At 58.0% G+C, this 21,422-nt stretch overlaps 2 protein-coding genes across 6 annotated transcripts in view; one reads left to right on the forward strand and one right to left on the reverse strand.

The window, feature by feature from the left end:
* ITFG3 (integrin alpha FG-GAP repeat containing 3) overlaps nucleotides 1-14,409 on the forward strand; it is a 36,776-nt gene extending 22,367 nt beyond the window's left edge. For 2 of the 4 annotated variants that reach the window (XM_011966874.1, XM_011966875.1), the window contains exons 4-13: nucleotides 4,765-4,881; nucleotides 5,256-5,447; nucleotides 6,643-6,773; nucleotides 7,229-7,361; nucleotides 7,538-7,667; nucleotides 8,056-8,196; nucleotides 8,490-8,565; nucleotides 8,798-8,953; nucleotides 9,398-9,500; nucleotides 9,595-10,895. In XM_011966874.1, coding sequence (XP_011822264.1) covers nucleotides 4,765-4,881; nucleotides 5,256-5,447; nucleotides 6,643-6,773; nucleotides 7,229-7,361; nucleotides 7,538-7,667; nucleotides 8,056-8,196; nucleotides 8,490-8,565; nucleotides 8,798-8,953; nucleotides 9,398-9,500; nucleotides 9,595-9,806 — 1,391 coding nt within the window. In that variant the 3' untranslated portion in view covers nucleotides 9,807-10,895. Of the gene's footprint in view, nucleotides 1-4,764; nucleotides 4,882-5,255; nucleotides 5,448-6,642; nucleotides 6,774-7,228; nucleotides 7,362-7,537; nucleotides 7,668-8,055; nucleotides 8,197-8,489; nucleotides 8,566-8,797; nucleotides 8,954-9,397; nucleotides 9,501-9,594; nucleotides 10,896-13,249; nucleotides 13,480-13,994 lie in introns of those variants that run through there. The other 2 variants (XR_001004551.1, XM_011966876.1) reach the window with 2 other exon arrangements.
* Nucleotides 13,099-21,355, reverse strand: RGS11 (regulator of G-protein signaling 11). Of its 2 annotated transcripts, XM_011966872.1 has the most exons (16): nucleotides 21,259-21,355; nucleotides 21,140-21,190; nucleotides 20,839-20,945; nucleotides 20,077-20,128; nucleotides 19,906-19,964; nucleotides 19,626-19,702; nucleotides 19,358-19,439; nucleotides 18,743-18,811; nucleotides 17,078-17,107; nucleotides 16,937-16,998; nucleotides 16,731-16,844; nucleotides 16,522-16,637; nucleotides 16,220-16,307; nucleotides 15,999-16,137; nucleotides 13,978-14,060; nucleotides 13,099-13,858 (listed from the first exon to the last, which is right to left on the reverse strand). In XM_011966872.1, the coding sequence occupies exons 1-16, from the start codon at nucleotides 21,353-21,355 to the stop codon at nucleotides 13,744-13,746; spliced, it is 1,341 nt and encodes a 446-aa protein (XP_011822262.1). In that variant the 3' UTR covers nucleotides 13,099-13,743. The 2 variants fall into 2 exon arrangements, with proteins under 2 accessions (XP_011822262.1, XP_011822263.1); XM_011966873.1 differs by lacking the exon at nucleotides 20,077-20,128 and having other exon boundaries at nucleotides 20,820-20,945.
* Nucleotides 21,356-21,422: the final 67 nt, after the last annotated feature.

Consider the following 21,422-nt stretch of genomic DNA (forward strand, 5'->3'; position numbering starts at 1 on the left):
TTTTTTCTGAGACGAAGTTTGCTCTTACTGCCCAGGCTAGAGTGCAGAGGTGCGATCTTGGCTCACTGCAACCTCCGCCTCCCAGGTTCAATCAATTCTCCTGCCTCATTCTCCCCAGTAGCTGGGATTACAGGCTCAGGTGCCACCACACCTGGCTATTTTTTTTTTCTTTTTTTGAGATGGAGTTTGGCTCTTGTTGCCGAGGCTGAAGTGTAATGGCATGATCTTGGCTCACTGCAACCTCCACCTCCCAGGTTCAAGCCATTCTCCTGCCTCAGCTTCCCTAGTTGCTGAGATTACAAGCATGTGCCACCATGCCTGGCTAATTTTGTGTTTTTAGTAGAGACAGGGTTTCTCCATGTTGGTCAGACTGGTCTCGAACTCCCGACTTCAGGTGATCCTCCTGCCTTGGTCGCTCAAAGTTCTGGGATTATAGGCGTGAGCCAATGGGCCCAGCCTAATTTTTGTATTGTTTTTAATTTTTTTAATTTTAATTTTAATTTTTTTTTGAGAAGGAGTCTTGCTCTATTGCCCAGGCTGGAGTGCAGTGGTGCAGTCTTGGCTCACTGCAAGCCCCACCTCCCGGGTTCACGCCATTCTCCTGCCTCAGCCTCTGGAGTAGCTGGGACTACAGGTGCCTACAGTGCTGGGATTACAGGCATGAGCCACCATGTCTGGCCAATTTTTGTATTCTTAGTAGAGATGGGGTTTTACCATGTTGGCCAGGCTGTTCTAGAACTTTTTTTTTTTTTTTTAAAGAGAGAGTGTCTCGCTCTGTCACCCAGGCTGGAGTGCAGTCACATGAGCTCAGCTCACTGCAAGCCGTGCCTCCCAGGTTCAAATGATTCTCGTGCCTCAGCCTCCTGAGTAGCTGGGATTATAGGCACACACCACCACACCCAGCTAATTTTTTGTATTTTTAGTAGAGACAGGGTTTCACACATTGGCCAGGATGATCTCAAGCTCCTGACCTCGTTATCCACCCGCCTCCGCCTCCCAAAGTGCTGGGATTACAGGCGTGAGCCACCACGCCCAGCTGATCTTGAACTCTTGACCTCGTGATCCACCCACCTTGGCGTCGCAACGTGCTGGGATTACAGGCATGAGCCACCGCGCCTGGCCCTAATTTTGTACTTTTAGTAAAGATGGGGTTTTACCATGTTGGCCAGGCTGCTCTTGAACTCCTGATTTCAAGTGATCCTCTTCCCTCAGCCTCCCAGCATGTTGGGATTACAGGCGTAAGTCACCACACCTGGCCCAATTCAGTGATTGGTAGTCAATTTATAGAGTTATGTAGCTGTCAGTACCATTCCGTTTTAGAATATTTCCATCATCCCTAAAAGATTCCTGAAGAGGCTGGGCACAGACCCCATCTCTACAGAAAAATAAAATCAGCCAGGTGTGGTCGCATGCAGCTATGGTCCCAGCTACTTGGGAGGCTGAGGTAAGAGTATCACTTACATCTGGAAGGTTGAGGCTGCAGTAAGCTGTGATCGCGCCACGCACTCCAGCCTGGGTGACAGAGGGAGACCCTGTCTCAAAAAAAGAAAGTTCCTCATTACCTTTGTCATCACTCCCTGTTCCCTCCTCTCCTAGCCCTGGGCAACCTAGTCTTCTGTCTCCAAAGATGAGTCTTTTGTTTTTTTTAGACACAGTTTTGCTCTTGTTGCCCAGGCTGGAGTGCAATGGCATGATCTCGGCTCACCGCAACCTCTGCCTCCTGGGTTCAAGTGATTCTCCTGTCTCAGCCTCCCAAGTAGCTGGAATTATAGGCATGCACCACCACGCCCGGCTAATTTTGTGTTTTTAGTAGAGATGGGGTTTCTCCATGTTGGTCAGGCTGGTCTCAAACTCCCGACCTCAGGTGATCCGCCCACCTCGGCCTCCCAAAGTGCTGGGATTACAGGCATGAGCCACTGCGCCCGGCCTCTAGACATTTCTTAGAAGTGAAATCCTACAGTGTGTACCTTTGGAGTGTGACTTCCTTCACTTAGTGTGATGTTTTGCCATTCGTTTGTGTCGTGGTCTGTATGTCTTTCCGTTGCTGAGCAGTGCTCCTGGGGGGGGCTGCTGGCTGGCGATCACCTGCATCACTCGCTCTCGGTTGGGGTTCTTATGAATAATTCAGCCGTGAACATTCACGTGCAGATCTTCATGTGCATGTGTTTTCATTTCTCTTGGGTAGATCGCTAGGAGTGGAGTTGCTGAACCCTATGGTAAGTTTATGTTTAACTTTCTGAGGAGCTGACAAGCTGTTTCTAAAGCAGCTGCACCGTGTGACCATTTTACCTTCCGGCTACAATGCTGAGGAGGCCTTCAGTCTCTCCGGTCCTTGCCAACACTTGTTATTGTCTGTCTTTTTTGTTGCACTCATGCTGGTGGGTATGAATTAGAATCTCCCAGTGACTAAAAATGTTGGGTCCCTCTCTTCATGTGAGTTTTAGCCATTCTTGCATCTTCTTTGTTGAATCTCTGTTCTTTTGCCCATTTTTAAAAATTAAAAAAGAATTTTTTTTTTTTGAGACGGAGTTTCACTCTTCTACCCCCAGGATGGAGTGCAGTGGCGCGATCTCGGCTGACTGCAACCTCTGCCTCCCGGGTTCAAGCGATTCTCCTGCCTCAGCCTCCCAAGTAGCTAGGATTACAGGCACAAGCTACCACACGTGGCTAATTTTTTTTTTTTGAGACAGAGTTTCGCTCTTGTTGCCCAGGCTGGAGTGCAATGGCACAATCTCGGCTCACTGCAACCTCCGCCTTCCGGGTTCAAGTGATTCTCCTGCCTCAGCCTCCTGAGTAGCTAGAACTGCAGGCACACACCACCACACCTGGTTAATTTTGTATTTTTAGTAGAGACAGGGTTTCTCCATGTTGGTCAGGCTGGTCTCAAATTACCAACCTCAGGTGATCCACCCGCCTCGGCCTCCCAAAGTGCTGGGATTACAGGCTTGAGCCACCACGCTCGGCCGTAACTTTTGTATTTTCAGTAGAGATGGGGTTTTACCATGTTGGCCAGGCTGATCTCGAACTCCTGACCTCAAGTGATCTGCCTCCCTTGGCTTCCCAAAGTGCTGGGACTACTGGCATGAGCCACTACACCTGGCCTCTTCACTCTCTTGATAGTGTCCTTTGATGCATAAAAATTTTTAGTTTTAATGAAGCCTATTTTTTTTTTTTTTTTTTTTGGAGACAGCATCTTGCTTTGTCATCCATGCTGGAAAATGCAGTGGCGTGATCTCAGCTCACTGCAACCTCTACCTCCTGGGTTCAATCGATTCTCCTGCCTTAGTCTCCCAAGTAGCTGGGATTACAGGCGACCGCCACCATGTTTGGCTAATTTATGTAGTTTTAGTAGAGACAGGGTTTTGCCATATTGGCCTGGCTGGTCTCGAACTCCTGACCTGAGGTGATCCACCTGCGTCAGCCTCCCAAAGTGCTGGAATTATAGACGTGAGCCACCACACTCGGCTTCCTGTGCTTTTGTATCAAAGAAACTGTTACCAGATGCAATGTCATGAAGATTTTTCCCTGTTTTTTTTTTTCTAGGAGTTTTATAGTTTTAGCTCTTATGTTTAGGTCTTTGATTCATTTTGAGTTCATTTTTGTGCATGATGTAAAGATCCAACTTCATGCTGGATGCAGTGGCTCACACCTGTAATCCCAGCACTTTCAGAGGCGAGTTCAAGGCCAGCCTGGGCAACGCAGCCAGTCCCCATCTCTACAAAAAGGAGGGGGCGGGGTTCAACTTTATTTATTTATTTTTTTTGAGATGCAGTCTCGCTCTGTTGCCCAGGCTGGAGTGCAGTGGCCGGATCTCAGCTCACTGCAGCCTCCCCCTCCTGGGTTCAAGCATTTCTCCTGCCTCAGCCTCCCAAGTAGCTGGAACTACAGGCGCCTGCCACCACGCCCGGCTAATTTCTGCATTTTTAGTAGAGACAGGGTTTCACCATATTAGCCAGGCTGGTCTCAGTCTCCTGACCTTGTGATCCGCCTGCCTCGGCCTCCCAAAGTGCTGGGATTACAGGCTTGAGCCACCGCGCCCGGCCTATTTTTTTGGGGTTTTTTTATTTTCTTTTTTTTTTGAGATGGACTCTCGCTCTGTCTCCAGGCTGCTGGATTGCAGTGGTGCAATCTTGGCTCACTGCAACCTCCACCTCCTGGTTCAAACAATTCTCTTGCCTCAGCTTCCCGAGTAGCTGGGATTACAGGCACACACCACCACACCCAGCTAATTTTTTGTATTTTTAGTAGAGACAGGGTTTCACATGTTGGCCAGGATGGTCTCAGTCTCCTGACCTTGTTTATCTGCCCACCTTGGCCTCCCAAAGTGCTGGGATTACAGGCGTGAGCCACCGCCCCTGGCCAGCTTCATTCTTTTGGTGTTTGATTTTAGGGCGTAAAGTTTATCACTTGAGTCCTTAAATGAAAGGAAGTATAAACCCTGATGAGTATGGAGTGTGGACTGTCTAGATGCCATCTGGTCTAGGGAGGGATTTCTTCCTGAACGGAAGGTGCCAGAACACGCGTTCTTAACGCCCAGGTGTCCGGCTTGTTCCTTTCTGAAGCTCAGCACTGGGCATCGTTGTCCCACCCCTTGTGTTCAGGAAGAACATTACTCATCAGAGTGAGGAAGAAGCCACCGTCCTCGCTGGGTGACGTCACAGGGGCAGGTTCAATGGAGCAGAGAAGTAGGTCGTGTTGGACCTGATCGTTCCTGGAAACCAGACATGGCCCGTGGAGTATATAGTCTGTGGTTTTCTCTTTCAGTTATCTATGATTTCCTGGCTGTGGATGACATAAACGGGGACAGGATCCAAGATGTTCTCTTTCTTTATAAAAACACCAACAGCAGCAACAATTTCAACCGATCCTGTGTGGATGAAGGTAATTTCATTTTATGTGAGAAAGAAGGAGCTCCCTGTAGAAGGAGGAGTCGTCGTTTTGGGTAACCCTCTCACTTTCATAGTGTTTGGGGGAAACAGTTGGTGATGTTTCTGCAACGCATCTCGTCACCCTTCCTAGCAGGACCAGAAAGAGGCCAGGAAGCCCAGCTCCAGCACCGCCCTGGCCACTGAGCCCCGGTGGAGTCAGCATTAGAGCCCCAGGAGCCTGCAAGATAAAGGGGATCCACCTGGGAGGGAGAGGCTGTGGCCTAGGAGAGATGTGAGGAAGATAGGCCTGGCAGAGCACATGCTGGAGTTGACCGGCCCGCCTGCCCGGAGGCTGCAACAGTGAGGTGCCGGTGTCTCTTCCTACAGGCTTTTCCTCTCCCTGCACCTTTGCCGCTGCTGTGTCGGGGGCCAACGGCAGCACGCTCTGGGAGAGACCTGTGGCCCAAGACGTGGCCCTGGTGGAGTGTGCTGTGCCCCAGCCAAGAGGCAGTGAGGCACCTTCTGCCTGCATCCTTGTGGGCAGACCCGGTTCTTTCATTGCAGTCGACTCGTTCACAGGTAGGCCAGCCAGACAGCGGGGTTCTCACTGAGGGCCAGTGCCAGGAGGCCCCGATGAGCTCAGCCCTGTGATCTTGAGGGTGGCTGGATGGGAAGGAAGGTTATGGGGAGAACCTCCAAGTGAGGGTGCAAGCCTATGGAAGTCACACACCTCGGCTGCCTTCAGCTGCACTGTGTCTGTTACCTCCCGTTACACCTTACTGGTGGGCTGTAACACACAGGGGCAGTCCGATGCCACCTGCTACGCGGTAGCAGAGAGGAGGAGCGGCTTGGCCGCCAGCTATTCCTGGGGTGTCAGTGGTGGCAGTGCCCAGGGCGAGCCCAGAACATGAACCTGCACTCAGCCCATCAGGGAAGACTGGGGCCTGTCTGTGCCCCTGAGCCTGAGGGTGCGGGTCTCCGAGCCCCAGCGGAGCCGGCTGCATGGAAGCACAGGGAAAGAATGCATGGTGTGCAGGGCCGTGTGAGTGTGTGTGGGTTCCTTGCACCTCATCACGGTCTGGAGGAATTCTGTGCCTAGATTTGGTGAATGCTCACATTTCCCTTACAAGTTGTCATTTTAAGGATATGGAGGAGAATAAGGAGCAGGCTGGAAATATTTTAAGAATCAAGGAATCTGTCTAAAAAAGAAGGTTTGGATGAGATTGTATGTGCGTAAGGAGTTGCGTTGGGACCTGTGGTCAGTAGGTCCGCCTCCGAGCACACACCTCCATTCTTGCGTTCTATGTGGAGGGCAGGGGAAGGGGCCACTCAGCCAGGGCCTGCATGGCACCAAGGGGATGCCTGCAACCCCAGCAGGAGGCAGGGGCTTCTAGAGGTGGGTGAGGTCAGGCTTCATCCACTCGGGTGGGAGGGTCAGCATTGGCTTTAGATGTTCTAGGACACGCAGATAGGAGAAAAGGAAGGGGGAACTCTGCGGTTCCCAGGAATGAGGCTGTCAGCATTTGGCGTGTTGCCACCGAGTCTCCATACACGGGCAGGACGTGTGTCCACCACCTCTGCGTGCTGCTCCATTACAAGCACAGGAGCGCCGCCCTCCCCTCCTGTTGGCATCTCTGCTCTGAGTGTGCGGCGAGCCATGGGGTCACGAGGGTGATGCCTCAACGGGAGCCTGCCTGTCACAGGCCATGCAGTTGCCAGGCTGCTGTTGAAGGGAACTCAGGGCCACGTTCCGTGACCGTGTGCTTGATTTTAGGGGAAACCCTGTGGAACCATAGCAGCAGCTTCAACAGGAATGCGTCCATCCTGAGCCCTCTGCTGCAGGTGCCTGATGTGGACAGTGATGGGGCCCCAGACCTGCTGGTTTTCACCCAGGAGCAGGAGGAGGTACAGCCAAGCCTGGCTTTCCTCCCAAGTCACCAAGGCCACCTGCCACACGGCCATCCTCTGCCTCCCCATCTGCTGCCACTTCCCAGACAGGATTTGGGTCTGACCACTTGTCGGGGACTCTCCCAGAGCCCCACGTTCCCAACTCCCATAGACCCAGCATACTGAGGGGGCTCCACCTCTACCAGGTAGCTCTGTGGCCTCCTCAAGAATGGTGGAGCACACACTTCCCATTTGTGCTGTTACAGTGTTGGGGGTGAAGCTCTGAGGGCTGGGAGCATCTGTGAGCACTGAGGCTGCCTCCTGTGCCCCATGCAGTGTCAGACTCTCTGATGTCAGCGCCCCATCCTCAAACCCAAGAGCCTGTGGGCCCCTTTCCCTTCCACGTCTCCCGTGGTAGAGTGCCCCGCCCCAGGCTCAGGTCCCTCTCTTCCTAGGGCCCTGTGTCATTGCAGGTTAGTGGCCACCTCTACTCAGGCAGCACCGGGCACCAGATTGGCCTCAGAGGCGGCCTTGGTGTGGACGGAGAAAGTGGCTTCCTCCTTCACGTCACCAGGACGGGTGCCCACTACATCCTCTTTCCCTGCGGTACGTTGTTTCTGCCACATCCCATGACTGCCCTGCGGCTCCTCAGGTCCTGCTTCTGCTCTGGAGGTGCTGGAGTCAGGAAGCCCAGGGGCCTGGCTCCATGTGACACCACATGCTCCTGGTCCGGGTTCACAGCGTGACCCTGGTGACCTCAGGCCCTCCCGTGTTTTGAACAGCAAGCTCCCTCTGCGGCTGCTCTGTGAAGGGTCTCTACGAGAAGGTGACCGGGAGGGACGGCCCGTTCAAGAATGACCCGCACTGGGAGAGCATGCTCAACGCCACCACCCGCAGGATGCTGTCCCACAGGTGGGTCTGGGCCGCGGCCTTTCTCCACGCAGAGCGCCCACGCCACGGCTCAGCTCCCCTGCCTCGGTGTTTGGACAATCTGTGGAGCCCGGAGCAGCCCCACAGGCACGGAGGTGCTGGGGATGCCGTGAGGTCACCCTGGGTTCAGATGTGAGAAATGGTCAGACCAGCCGAGTAAAGAGCACAGAGAGGAAAGGTCCCGGCGCTGTGCCTGTCTTTGTCTCCATGGAAAGTGGGGGTCTTTTTTCTCTTTTCAAGCTGTAGAACTGAGAAACGGGTTATGGGGGCCTGAGAGGAGCACCCTGAGACGGACGGTGCCAGGGCCTCCACTGGGTGTCTGAGGCCGCCCCAGGGACCCGGCGCCGCTTTCTCCCACTCTCCTGTCTAGCTCGGGAGCAGTGCGCTACCTGATGCATGTCCCGGGGAACACCGGCGCAGATGTGCTCCTTGTGGGCTCAGAGGGCTTCGTGCTGTTGGACGGGCAGGAGCTGACACCCCGCTGGACGCCCAAGGCAGCCCATGTCCTGAGGTACGGGGTCTACCCAAGGAGCCGTGCAGGTGCTGCACCCCTCCCCAGCACCCTGGGCACGTCCCACTGGCTGGTGAGACAGCCCTGGGGGTGGGGCCGGAGGCCGTGTACTGCTGCCAGGGCCTCTTGCCTGTCTTTGGTGCTGCCTCGTGCCCCAGACTTCAGCTCCGTGTCCTGGGCTGTGGTCCAGATGTGGCCATGGAAGACTGAGGGCGGACCTGTTCCTGGGTGCATCCTTCATCTCAGTCTCCTCACTGAGACCCCTCGTGAGTGCTTCCTCCGTATTGTTCCAGAAAACCCATCTTCGGCCACTACAAACCAGACACCTTGGCTGTAGTCATTGAAAACGGAACTGGCACCAACAGACAGGTTCGCCGTTCTTCCTTCGGAGGTGGCACCTTTGTTCTTAGCTGAGGGTAGACTGGTCTGAAAGCAGACGGGGCTGCGGCCCAGGAGGCTGCTGCCCTCAGAGCCGCTGAGAAGGTTCTGGCTCCCTCAGAGCATCTGCCTCCAGGGCTGGCATGGCTGAGGGCACGTGCAAGCCTTGAGGTTTTCCCGGTAGCCCCGACGTTGGCCCCCACAGTGTCCCCTCCCTCCCCAGATCCTGTTCCTGGACCTTGGCACTGGAGCTGTCCTGTGTAGCCTAGCCCTCCCGAGCCTCCCTGGGGGTCCACTGTCCGCCAGCCTGCCGACCGCAGACCACCGCTCAGCCTTCTTCTTCTGGGGCCTCCACGAGCTGGGCAGCACCAGTGAGACGGTACGGGAGCCGCCCTCGGAGCAGCCGTGCTGGGAGCCAGGGCCAGAGACCCAGCCTTGGGCTCCACCTGGGAGTGCCCGGAAGCTAATTGGTGCCTGGGCAACCTCAAATAAATTGAAGTCCAGTGACAGTCAATCAGGATGAGGTGGTGCAAGCTGAGGGAAAGTGACCTTAGAGGAGTCCAGGGAGAAGGGGCTGATGGCCTTCAGTGGATAGGGGAGCACACAGCCATGCCCTGAAGGGAGTGGCCGCTGGCAAGGACCAGGGTCAGGACCAGGTTGGGCGGGAGGACCTGGGAGGTGGCCACAGAGCTGGGGCTGGCATGTGGGGACCCAGATAGGGCCCCTAGTGAACACAGAGCTCCAGGCGTGGTCACTCTGACAGCAGTGTCCTGTGGGAGTGCTCAGTGAGGGGCGTGGGACCCATTGCTGGTTCTTGCTCCAGGAGACCGGTGAGGCCCGGCATAGCCTGTACATGTTCCACCCTACCCTGCCCCGTGTGCTGCTGGAGCTGGCCAATGTCTCTACACACATTGTCGCCTTCGATGGTGAGTGCGGCCTTGGCCAGGGACCCGGGTGTTCCGCGGGGTCTGTCCTGACTGGTCCCAAGCCGCCCTGACAGCTGTGTCCCCCACCCTGCAGCTGTCCTGTTTGAGCCAAGCCGCCATGCTGCCTACATCCTCCTGACAGGCCCAGCAGACTCAGAGGCACCCGGCCTGGTCTCTGTGATCAAGCACAGGGTGCGGGACCTGGTCCCAAGCGGCAGGGTGGTCCACCTGGGTGAGGGTGAGCCAGACAGTGATCAGGCCATCAGGGACCGGTTCTCCCGGCTGCGGTACCGGAGGGAGGCGTAGAGGTACGCCCGCCAGAGCCTGTGGGAGAGACTCCGCCTGCTGACACTAAACGTCCTGGGAAGTGGGCCCCTTCCTGGGTCTCCGCACTGACTCCCCCACTCCTGACCCTGGTGATGGTCGCCACTGGGCAGCAGCGGCCTTACCAGTCCTCCATGATTGCACCCAGGGACGTGCATGGGTGAGGGGACACCCTGGGCCTCTCTCCCGCCCAGCGTCCTCCCTGAGTCCCCACACACGGTCTCACTCTGCACCCCACCAGGGTCCTGCTCACACCAGACAGCCTTCATAGTGGTCTCCCTGGGCCCCCTTGGGCAGAACTGGGTCATGCAGCACCCCATCCTTACCCAGTGCCCTCTCCTTGCCAGCTTCTCCCCAGGCCAGTGCGTAGAAGGAGCCAGGGTGTTCCCAGGGCAGGCCGTCCCCCACCCCATCCTGTAGAAATCCATTCCCCCTTTCCCTCCTGTGCTCCATCTCCCAAGGAGTCATGGAACTCAGGGTACTGGGTCCTGGGGCAGCCTCAGGGCCTCAACGGGAACCTGAGACAGCTCCAGCTTCCCAGCCCTTCCAGGAGCTGCAGGGGGATCCTCTAGCATGGGGGGTGTGACTTGGTTCCTTTGTCCAGGCCCTGTGAGGAAGCCCCCAGCAGGATGAGTGGGGCCTGCTCTGGAGCTGAGCCCGCGGCTGCTCACAGGTGTCCTTAGTGGAGTTGCAGCCGTGTGCTGGCTGCACGTGCCGTGAATATCCCGAGGGACTGGCTGTGGGATGCGTGTTTGGGTCAGCCTGTGCCCTCTCAGTAGACACTGGAGCTGCTCCATCCCTGAAGAGGCCCCGTGCCCCAGGCATGGCAGGCACCTCGCCTCTCCCTTTCCGGTGCTCACACGCCCCGCCGTGTCACCTGATGCAGGACTCACCTCTGTGCCTTGCTGCTCCTGAGGCCCAAGGGCAGCCATGGTGCTCTGTGCTGCTCGGACCGCCCAGGCCACAGAGCCTGAGCTTCGTAGCCAAAGCAGCCTGATGACCCACCCACCAAGAAAGAAAGCAGAATAAACATTTTTGCCTGAAAAACCCCGGTGGTCAGGCTGAGCCTAGCGCGTGTGCGTCTGCCTGTCTCTCTGCTCCCTAAGTAGTCAAATAGATTTGTTCCCGGGGGCGTGACCAGGAATTTGCGGGCCATCCTGAGTCAGGGTGGGGAGGACTGCCAAGGAGGCGAGCACCCCCACCCAGACCTGCTCAGTCAGAAACTGGGTGCCCAGCAGTCTTGACAGCCTCAGGGCGTCTCCGGTTTGAGGACCCCTGCCCAACAAGCTGGTCACCCTGGCCCCATGCAAGCGGGTGTGCTGCCACCTGGAACAGACGCGTGACATGAGGGCTGGCTGGAGTCCAGACTGAAGCCATGATGGTAGGGCCGGGGTGAGCTCTGGTGACCAGGCAGGCAAGAGGAGCCCAGGCAGGGGCTTCCCTGAGATGCAGCTTTGGGTGTGGCAGCAGTGAGGGGCAGGCAGGTATTTTACAGAACCCTGCAGGAGTGTCCCGCGGGCATGTATGCAGGTATGAAAAGCCCTGTTTTATAGCCTCACAGGTATAACCTTGTTGCTGTTGCTCCTTGCCAAGGTGTGGGAGGGGACATGGGGGCTGAGGTTGGACAGGTGGGTGCCCTTGTGCCAGGAAGCTATTTTCTTGTCCCTGAGAAAAGTAACCCAGCACACAAGGCCTTGAGTGTGAAAGGGCCATAGGGCTCTGGGGACAAGTCCTGTAAGAGAACTGCCAGGTGGGCAGGGTAGAGCTGGAGGGAGAGGGGAAGGTTCACTGGGGTTGCAAGAGCTGCCCCCTGACAGCATGGGAGGGAGTGCAGGGGGTCCCCAAAGGGAGGGGACATCCTGCAGGTCACAGGAGCAGCTGTGCCCCTGGCCACGGAGGGGTGGGCAGGGCCATGAGCCCCACCCTGAGAAGGAGGAGTTGAGGGACTGGACCAAGGGGTGCTGTTGCTGGTGGGCAGAGGTTTGCCTCCCTGCAGTAACAGCCTGCACCCCTGGACTGAAGAAGCGATTCTTGCCCTGTAGTCACTGCAGGCCCTAGAGGGTCTGGGCCATGCCATGCCAGGCACTCTGGAGTTCTGCAGCCTTAGGGCAGGTTGGGGACAACTGCCCCTCCCCACAGGCTTCCTTAACTGAGTTTCCTCACTGTTCCCCCTCTGGAGGGCAGGTGTCCCCACACACTACCCTGCTCACCCTAGCCTACCAGAGTACAAGTGCCCCTGGCTGTCTCCTCCCAAAGTCCAAATGCCCCAAGGCTGCTGCCTGGGTCTGAGAGGGTCAAGTCCCTCCTCCACCATCAACTCCACACACCTGGGACCTGCCCCCTCCCTCTCCACACACTGCACACATCACATGCACAATACAGTCACGCATATGTACTATGCACATGCACACCTCATACATGCAATGTATGCCACACATGCATCATACACACTACACGTGCCCACACACCACATATGCATGCCTCACAGTACACCTGCACATGTGCACTACACACAATCACACATGTGCTATGCACACACACCACACGTGCCTCAGTGCTACACATGCATCATATGCTCACGCACACCACACCCATGCGTGTGTCACATGCACAGTCACACCACAAGCTGCACCGACAGCAGGATGGGCTCAGAGCCAGGGCCCAAGGGTCTTTTATTTGTGTGCTGGAAGCTGTTGGGAGTGACTGGATGTGAGCCAGTCCTATGGGTGGGGATGGCACCCCCCAACCGCTGAGATAGTTGAAGCTGCACCCCTGAAAGGAGCCAGTTGTACCTTCACCCAGTCTGGGGGGGTGGTGGGGCACTTGGGGGATGGGGAGCAATGCCAGCTCACGAAGGAAGGCTTGGGCAGGGAGGATCAGGGACACCTGGCAAGGATCCACCCTATGGAATGGGGGGCCTCGCCTCGTCAGTGGGGTGACAATGTCAGAGTTGTCTGTATAAATCTGAGGGGGAGACCAGGCGCGGTGGCTCACGCCTGTAATCCCAGCACTTTGGGAGGCTGGGGCGGGCAGATCATGAGGTCAGGAGATCGAGACCATCCTGGTTAACAGTGAAAACCTGTCTCTACTAAATATACCAAAAAAATTAGCCGGGTGTGGTGGCGGCGCCTGTTGTCCCAGCTACTCGGGAGGCTGAGGCAGGAGAAGGGCGTGAACCCGAGAGGCGGAGCTTGCAGTGAGGCGAGATCGCGCCACTGCGCTCCAGCCTGGGCCACAGACTGAGACTCCGTCTCAAAAAAAAAAAATCTCGGGGGGAAGCCGTGGCCTCGAGGTGGAAACGCAGATGCCGGCGCGCCGGTGGACAAATTCTGGAACGCGTTTGGCGAGGGAGGAATAGGCGCAGCGCTGGAAGGCAGTGAACTTGAGGCAGGCTCAGCACGGCACCCTCTTGGGTCCCCTTCCAGGGTCACACTGGGCGACAGCGGAGAGGCTCTTGGACGGGGCAGAGCTCGCACCGAGACCTGCGTGTCCGCATCTTGTGACGGGTGTGTGGGAAGCCACCCATCTGTGCATCTTGCTTCCAGGTATTCGCTAGTTGATTTCCTGGTTTTAGAGATGGGGATGGGCACCCAGTGCCAGACTGAAGACCAGAGAAGGCGGAGCTCCGTGCAGCCTTGGTCTCACCTCTCTTCAGGTAACAGGCGCTGCCCTGACCCAAGCTGAGCCAATGAAATCCTTCCGTGGGAATCCACACCTGGACCCCTTCCTTTTGGGCAGGCAGGGCTTGCTGGAGGGAGGGAGGCCATGCGCCCCACAGCAAGACTGGGCCCTCTGGGCACAAGGGGACACTGGTGCTGGGTTCAGCAGCCACCAGGACCTGGGCCAAGAGGGGGGTGGCTGGTGCATTCATAAAGGATGTTGAGCTGCAGGCACTAGAGTGGCAGATGGGCCAGGTCCACTAGGCCACCCCATCTCCTCCCCCAGGGCCACCAGCCGCTGTGGGCTCCACAGGGGTGGGAAGGAGTGCAGGGCTGGGGCTTGAGTGCCGTGGCCTCCGCGAGAACGGGAACACGCTGTGGGCGAGAAGGGGGCTGAGAACAGGCTGGCCAGCTGGCATCCTGCCCACCTCGCTTCAGGGACCCAGCAGCCCTCAGGCCGGAGCCGCCAGCCACAGGGCACTGCCTGGGCTCACCGTTTCTTCGTCTCCAGCGGGATCCCAGCCTCCGCCAGGAGGCCCTTGTACATGTCAGACTTCAGGAACCTTGGGTAGGAGTCCTATAAGAGACAGCGTCCAGACCCTGACCCTTCTGCCTCCTCACCTCTCAGCTCACCCCGAAGGGGCAGCCAAGCGTGGCTGGAACCTCCTCCAGCCGTGGAGTCCCCGGCAGACAGGGTGCTGGAGGCAGCCACCCCGGACCTGCCCAGACCAAGGCAGACTCAGGGAGACCTGAGCTCCTATCTGCCTGGGCCATGTCACAGCAAAAATAGCGAGAGCCCTGGTGGCTATGTGTAGAGCAATAAACTGCAGCACCTCCACAGCCATTACCAGGAACCAGGAATGGCTCCATGTTCCCCACAGAGTGAGGGCAGGGTTGTGGAGTCAAATAAAAGAACCAGGTAGGCCGTGCATGGTGGCTCACGCACGTAGTCCCAACATTTGGGAAGGCTAAGGTGGGCTGACTGCTTGAGCCCAGGAGTTCAAGACCAGCCTGGGCAACATAGTGAGATCCCATCTCCACAAAAAAAATTAAAAATTAGCCGTGTTTGATGGTGCGTGCCAGGAAGAGAGCCAGGATGCCAGCATTAGGTGCCAGGGACACAGCATGAGGCTCAGGGGCCGGCAGCCACACATGGGGCCATGCGAACATCATGAAAGAATAATGCTGGTTATGGTGAAACCCGCCCAATACGGTGAGATCTGAGTCTGCGGTGCTCTTAACAACATCCAAACTTGGCCGGGCATGGTGGCTCAGCCTGTGATCCCAACACTTTGGGAGGCTGAGGCAGAAGGATCACTTGAGTCCAGGAGTTCAAGACTAGCCTGGGCAGCATGGCAAAATCCCTCCACAAAAGATTTTAAAAATTAGTTAGGTGTGGTAGCTTGGAGAGGCTGAGGCAAGAGAACCACTGGAGCCTGGGAGGTTGAGGCTGCAGTAAGCCAAGATTGCGCCTGTCTGGAAATGTTCAAATATCAACAAAAATAAGTTAAAGCCGGACTCAGTAGCTCACGCCTATAATCCCAGCACTTTGGAGAGCTGAGGCAGGCGGATCACCTGAGGCAGGAGTTGGAGACCAGCCTGGCCAACATGGTGAAACCCCATCTCTACTAAAAATACAAAAGTTAGCCGGGTGTGGTGGTATGCACCTGTAATCCCAGCTACTCGGGAGGCTGAGGCAGGAGAATGGTGTGAACCTGGGAGGCAGAGATTGCAGTGAGCCGAGATCGTACCACTGCACTCCGGCCTGGGCAACAAGAGTGAGACCCTTTCTCAAAAAAAAAAAAAAAAATACAGGCGGGGCTTGGTGGCTCACAGCTGTAATCCCAGCACTTTGGCCAAGGCGGGTGGAACCCGGGAGGCAGAGGTTACAGTGAGCCGAGATCATGCTACTGTACTCCAGCCTGGGTGAGTGAGTGAGACTTTGTTTCAAAAAAAAGCCTGGGTGCGGTGGCTCACACCTGTAATCTCAGCGGTTTGGGAGGCTGAGGCAGGTAGATCACGAGGTCAGGAGATCGAGACCAGCCTGGTCAACATGGTGAAACCCCGTCTCTACTAAAACTACAAAAATTAGCCAGACGTGGTGATGGGCGTCTGTAGTTCCAGCTACTCGGGAGGCTGAGGCAGGAGAATGGCGTGAACCCCGGAGACGGAGCTTGCAGTGAGCCAAGATCGCGCCACTACACTCCAGCCTGGGCGACAGAGCGAGACTCGCCTCAAAAAAACAAAACAAAAAAAAAAACCTTTTTAGATCGAAACTTGACCCTTTTTAAGCTTGTGAACCGGGGCAGTCCTTCAGCCCCTTTGAACCCGGTGTGTGCTCAGGACGGAACACTGACAGGACAGCCGCCAGGGCTGCCCCAGCCAGGTGGGGAAGGCACTCCCGGGACAGAGTCATCGTGGGCAATGCATGTGCAGACAGAGCCCTCCAGGGTGGGGACATGGAGGCCTGTCTGGGAGGCCCCCTCCCGCCCCTCCAGGCTGGCCCAGCACCCACCTTCTTCATGAGCATGTATATGTGTAGCTGGGCGTCATCCAGGACGTAGCGGTGGGGCTGGCGCAGCCCCTCCAGGGTCCGCTCCATGGTCCGGCTGTCAATGTTGACCCAGCGGGCGGCACCAGGGGCCAGGAACTGCCTAGGGGTGGGGACAGCATTGGGTAGTCCTGGCTGGGTGCATCTGCCCGTTGGCCAACCGGTACTCACCACTCGGCACTTACTGGTACACAGCATCCACCAGGGTGGGGACCTGGGCCTGCGCTCCATAGCGAAGCTCCTCACATGCCTCCCAGAAGCTGAGGTTTTCTCCTGGGGGGCCGGGCACCCAGTCAAGGATGCCATCGAGAGTGGCAGCCGGAGCCAGGGGGTTCCCAGGCTGGTTGGGCCAGGAGGGGTCCCCAGGGAGCTGGCAGAAACCAAAGCAGGAGGGGTCCCCAGGGACCTGGCAGAAACCGAGGCAGGAGGGGTCTCAGGCAGCAGCCTCCCTGCTGGGACTGGAGTAGGGGGCTGGGGGGATTCTCACCACTGAACTCCTTTCCCAGAAAGTCCATGAAGTGGGCCCGCCCCACGGGATCCTCCAGGAGCTCCCGGAAGCTGAAGCCCCATCTCTCCACACGGAGCTTCGTGGGGGCAACCACCCTGGGGGGAGGGCGGGGCTGTTGGGGACTGACCCTCCTGCAGCCCCCCAGGCTGGGAGCACACCCGCAGTCCCCCTGCCCCGCCTTGGCTCACGTGGGGGCGTTCATGACCCAGTAGGCGTCGTTGTCTGAGATCCAGGGGTTGCTGGGCAGGCACCCCGACACGAGGGGGTCGTGGAGTCCACGCTGGCTGCAGAAACTCAGGTACCTGGAAGGGGGTATCGGGGCTGGTGCAGGAGGGGCCTCAGGAGCCAGGGCACTCAGCAGGGGTCTCCAGCTGCCACCCCTCACCCCACTCACGCCTCAAGGCAGACGGAGGACTTCACTCGGGTCCTGCCCAGTGCTCTCCTGCAGTACTCGATCTAGGATGTGGGGCCTGTGAGTCAGGTCCTGGGCTGGGGAAGGCACCCGGCATCCTTCACTCCCAGTCCCAGGACTTACCTCCTGCTTATAGAAATCTGCACGCTTGGTCTGGAAGGGGACAGGTGGGCTGCAGTTAGATGCAGGTCCCCGGCTGGGGTCCAAAATCCCCAGCTGGAGGGCACCTCCCCAGGCTTAGCTTCTGCCCCAGAGACCTGGCAGAGATGTGGGCCAGGCCCCCAGTCCCGCCCCTTGGAGCCCCTTCTTCCAATCAGGGATCTGACTTTCCAGGAGACCTCTGGGGGCCTAAGGTCTGGCGATCTGCAGAATATTCCACGGAACCCTGAGGTTCTCAAAGTTGCAATTGTGAGTAATATGTCATATTTTTTCTTTTCTTATTTTTTTTTGAAAGGGAGTTTAACTCTTGTTGCCCAGGCTGGAGTGCAGTGGTGTGATCTCGGCTCACTGCAACCTCCGCCTCCCGGGTTCAAGTCATTCTCCTGCCTCAGCCTCCCGAGTAGCTGGGACTACAGGCATGTTCCACCACGCCTGGCTAAGTTTGTATTTTTAGTAGAGACAGATTTCTCCATGTTGATCAGGCTGGTCTCGAGCTCCTAACCTCAGGTGATCCGCCCGCCTTAGCCTCCCAAAGTACTGGAATTAGAGGTGTGAGCCACCAAACCCGGCCTAATATGTCATATTTTCAAATATATTTAAATTATGTTGTTAAACATTATACTTGAGAAGTACCTACTAATGGGAATCAGTGGGGAACCAGGTGTGACTTATTGAGTTCATCGGTAGGGGCCTCGCTGGTGCCAGAGCAGAGGAGGACACTCTGCGAGTCCCAGCCTGTGTCCCCGTCCCCGCTGTCTCTGACCAGCTTTGTATGGGGAAATGTTAGGGTCGTGAACTTAAGAAGTTTTATCGCCGGGCGTGGTGGCTCAAGCCTGTAATCCCAGCACTTTGGGAGGCCGAGACGGGCGGATCACGAGGTCAGGAGATCGAGACCATCCTGGCTAACACAATGAAACCCCGTCTCTACTAAAAAATACAAAAAACTAGCCGGGCGCGGTGGTGGGCGCCTGTAGTCCCAACTACTTGGGAGGCTGAGGCAGGAGAATGGCATGAACCCAGGAGGCGGAGCTTGCAGTGAGCTGAGATCCGGCCACTGCACTCCAGCCTGGGCGGCAGAGCGAGACTCCGTCTCAAAAAAAAAAAAAAAAAAGAAGTTTTATCAGTGAGGTTCTAGGTGCATCAGTTCCAGACGTTGGGTCTGGATGGGACTCAGTTTGAACAAAGGGTTTTGCTGCTGCGGGGCTCAGATGCTCCCTCTGGTCTGGTCCCTGTGGTTCTGGAGGCGTCCACCTGGAGGCAGGTTGCTGCTGGATCTGCTTAGGTTTGTCAGGCCATAACCCTGCTTGTCACCCCTCCAATTCCCTGCAAACCCTGATACTGTCCAGGAGAAGAGCCCCCTTCCTCCCCGCCACCCCCCTCATCCCCACCACTGCACTTACATGCACCCAGGGCAGCAGGTGTGAGGAGAGAGAAAGCGAGAGTTAGCAGAGGCCTGGGGAACAGGAGTGACCGGGAGTGAGCAGGGGCTTGGGGAGGCTGCACCAAGTACCACCAAGTACCCTCTGGGTGGACCAAAGGACGGACAGACGGGCAGTCCCATGGTGGGTCCAGCAGGGTGCGGCGGGTGTGCAGAGCGAGAGGGCAGCCAGCACGCACGCAGAGGCTCACCATGTGCACATGGCTGGCGGCACAGGATCCCCGCCCTGGACTCTGCTCCAGCACACTGGGGGCCCCGGGCTGCGGAGGGGAGGTGAGATGAGGGGGGATGCAGTTCCAGTGGCCTGCTGACCCCCTTTAAGACTAAGTTCCGCCTCCCAGACCCCATGTGGAAACTGACACTCAAAGGAACTTGGGAACAGAGTCCCAACCTAGCCTTCAGCTGTCTCTTCTCTGCTCACCAACCCCAAATGGCCTGTCCACCAGGCCTCCCCACAGCCCCAGTTGCTCCCAGTCTGTGATCTCAGTCCCCACACCGCAGCGGAGGCCACCCCCACTCTGCCTCCTCCTGAGGGTCTGCAGTTCCCGCAGTCTGGTGTCCCAGTGACTCTCCCTTGGGCCCAGAGAGAAGCTGGCTTGTACTGTGGTCTAGGGATGGAGACCTGGGTTCTGATGAGCAGAAATGCAATTAAGTCACAAAGCAAGAACGTCCTGCCCCCACCAGGATCTCCAAGGCAGGTCCTTCCATAGGCTCAAAACGGTGGTCCTGAGAGCACCTGTCGGGGAAGCACACTGACCCCTGCGCTGGCCAGTGACCCCACACACCCTCACCACGGGTGGGCTCACCGGGGGCCTGTTCACCAGCCAGTAGGTCTGCTCTTGGCACGCAATGACCAGCCTGTCCCCCTTCCTGCGCTGCTTGGCTGCCCTGGGAGGAGGAGGCTGAGTTGAGGGCATGCCCTGTACACAGCAGGCCCTCGGGCCTGGACCTGGGCAGGCAGCCACACCCAGAGGTGCCCTCCACAGTCCCAGGGCCACCAGAACCTGGCCTGGTGCTGGGCTTCCTGAGTTGCCTGGGTTAGGCACCTGCAGGCGGGGCGGGGCGGGGCCTCACCGCAGCTGCTCCCTGGCCTGCATCAGCACCAGGTCCCACGCATGGTTGATCTTCGTGTGTAGCCGGTCATAGGACTCCTGGGGGCAGCAAGGTCTCCAGTGGGTCACCCTGGCCCTTGCCCCCAGTGAGACTGTGTGGGGAGTGGGGGGTTGGGGACTGTCCTGGGTCTTGGGGCCTGGGCTGTATGTTCCGGGGTAAAGCATGAGGCCCTGGGAGCCATGAATGAGGCTTGGGTTCCTCCAGCTGGACCCAGCCGGGACGGGGCGGGTGGGGGTCCCACCTTCTCATAGTCCACCAGGGTCCCCTGTTTTCGGATGTTCTTCTTGGCCAGGTAGATGGCTAGAAGGACAGGGACAGCCTGCAGAGGGGCCAGCTCTGCCCTGCCCCACAGCATCACCCTGAGGCCCCCAGTCCTGGGAGCTTGTCTGGGGCCAGCCGTCCCCTTGCTCACCATAGTCCAGCTCTGCAGCCGGCCACAGGGTACTTGTCCAGAAGTACGGGGTCTGGCGTGGTGCAGGGAGAAGGTGTCCAGGACGCCTGCGTCTGTGCCTCCCCAGTGTCACCTCACCCTCAGACCTCCCTGGGAAGAAGCCTGGGCTGGGCAGAGGGTGTCTGAGGGTCTCCCTGCCTGCCCACCACCCAGAGACTCCACTGACCACTGGCCAGTCTCTCCACCTGGAACTGAGGCCAGCTCGCTTCTTGGGGTCCTGTTGAGGGACTGCCTCCCTCACTGGTCACCCTAAGCCCCCATTCAGGGCAGGGTGGGACTGGGGGCCTGCACAAGTCTTGGATGTAGTCACAGTCTGTGCCTGGGGAGGGGTTCAACTGACGGCAGGTGGGCCCAGGATCCTGATGTGGTTAGGGAGGGCAAGAATGCTGTCCTCAGGCCTCCACAGCCCCTCCCTCAGGGACTGGGCCTAAGGATCCCCAGGAAGACGGCAGAATCCTCTGCAGATACAACCGTCGTGAGGCCCTGCTGTGGCCCCCAGGAAAACTGAGGCCCCATCCCTCAGCCGGGTCCTTCTCACCACATGGGTACTCGCAGTCCAGAACTTTTGGGGAGGGGGCAGTGGACCACCAGCCCACGGTGACATGGCGAAGTCCCACTCCAATCCCAGCAAGCTCGGCAGCCCCTCCCGGCTCCCCGAGTTGGTAAGTTGGGTGGGTGGAGGTGGGGGTCCCACCGGCTCCCACCTGCGCCCCAGAGTCTGACCTGGAACCTGTAGGGCGTCTCGTCTGGCCGGAGCACGAGGCTACGGGGGTCGCGCAGCGGGTAGATGTAGCCGTGCTGCACCAGGACGGCGCCCAGGTGCTGGGCCTCTGGGGACGGGGGGGACGGTGAGCGCGGGGCTGTGGAAGCGGTCAAGGGCGGAAGAGCCGGGCCTCCCCTCCCGCATGTGCTCCCCGCTCCAGCGCGCTCTGCAGGGCTCTGAGAACTGCCAGCCCCCAGGAAAACCCAGGCCTAGGCCACCAGCCCAGTGACCCCAGGGCCCAGCGGGCGGCAGGGCGCTCACCCTCCCCCGAGATGCAGAACTTCTGGGTTAACCACTGCACGACGTCGCTGCCTGCACGGGAGAGACGGAGGTGGAGGGAGGCCGAGGCGCGCACGCACCCCCGCCCTGACGCGCCTCACCTGTCACCGCGTGGGGAATGACGGTGACCAGCAGGCGCTGGCTCCGCATCTTCACGCCCTGGTCGGGGTCCTGCATGCTCACGACCACCCGCTCCATCTGGGCGGAGGGGGCCGTCAGGGGCTGCTCTGGCCGCCCCCGCAGCCCTGATTCCCTGGCACCGCAC

The sequence above is a fragment of the Mandrillus leucophaeus genome, unplaced genomic scaffold (assembly GCF_000951045.1).
Source record: "Mandrillus leucophaeus isolate KB7577 unplaced genomic scaffold, Mleu.le_1.0 Scaffold78, whole genome shotgun sequence".
Classification (NCBI taxonomy): Eukaryota; Metazoa; Chordata; class Mammalia; order Primates; family Cercopithecidae; genus Mandrillus; species Mandrillus leucophaeus.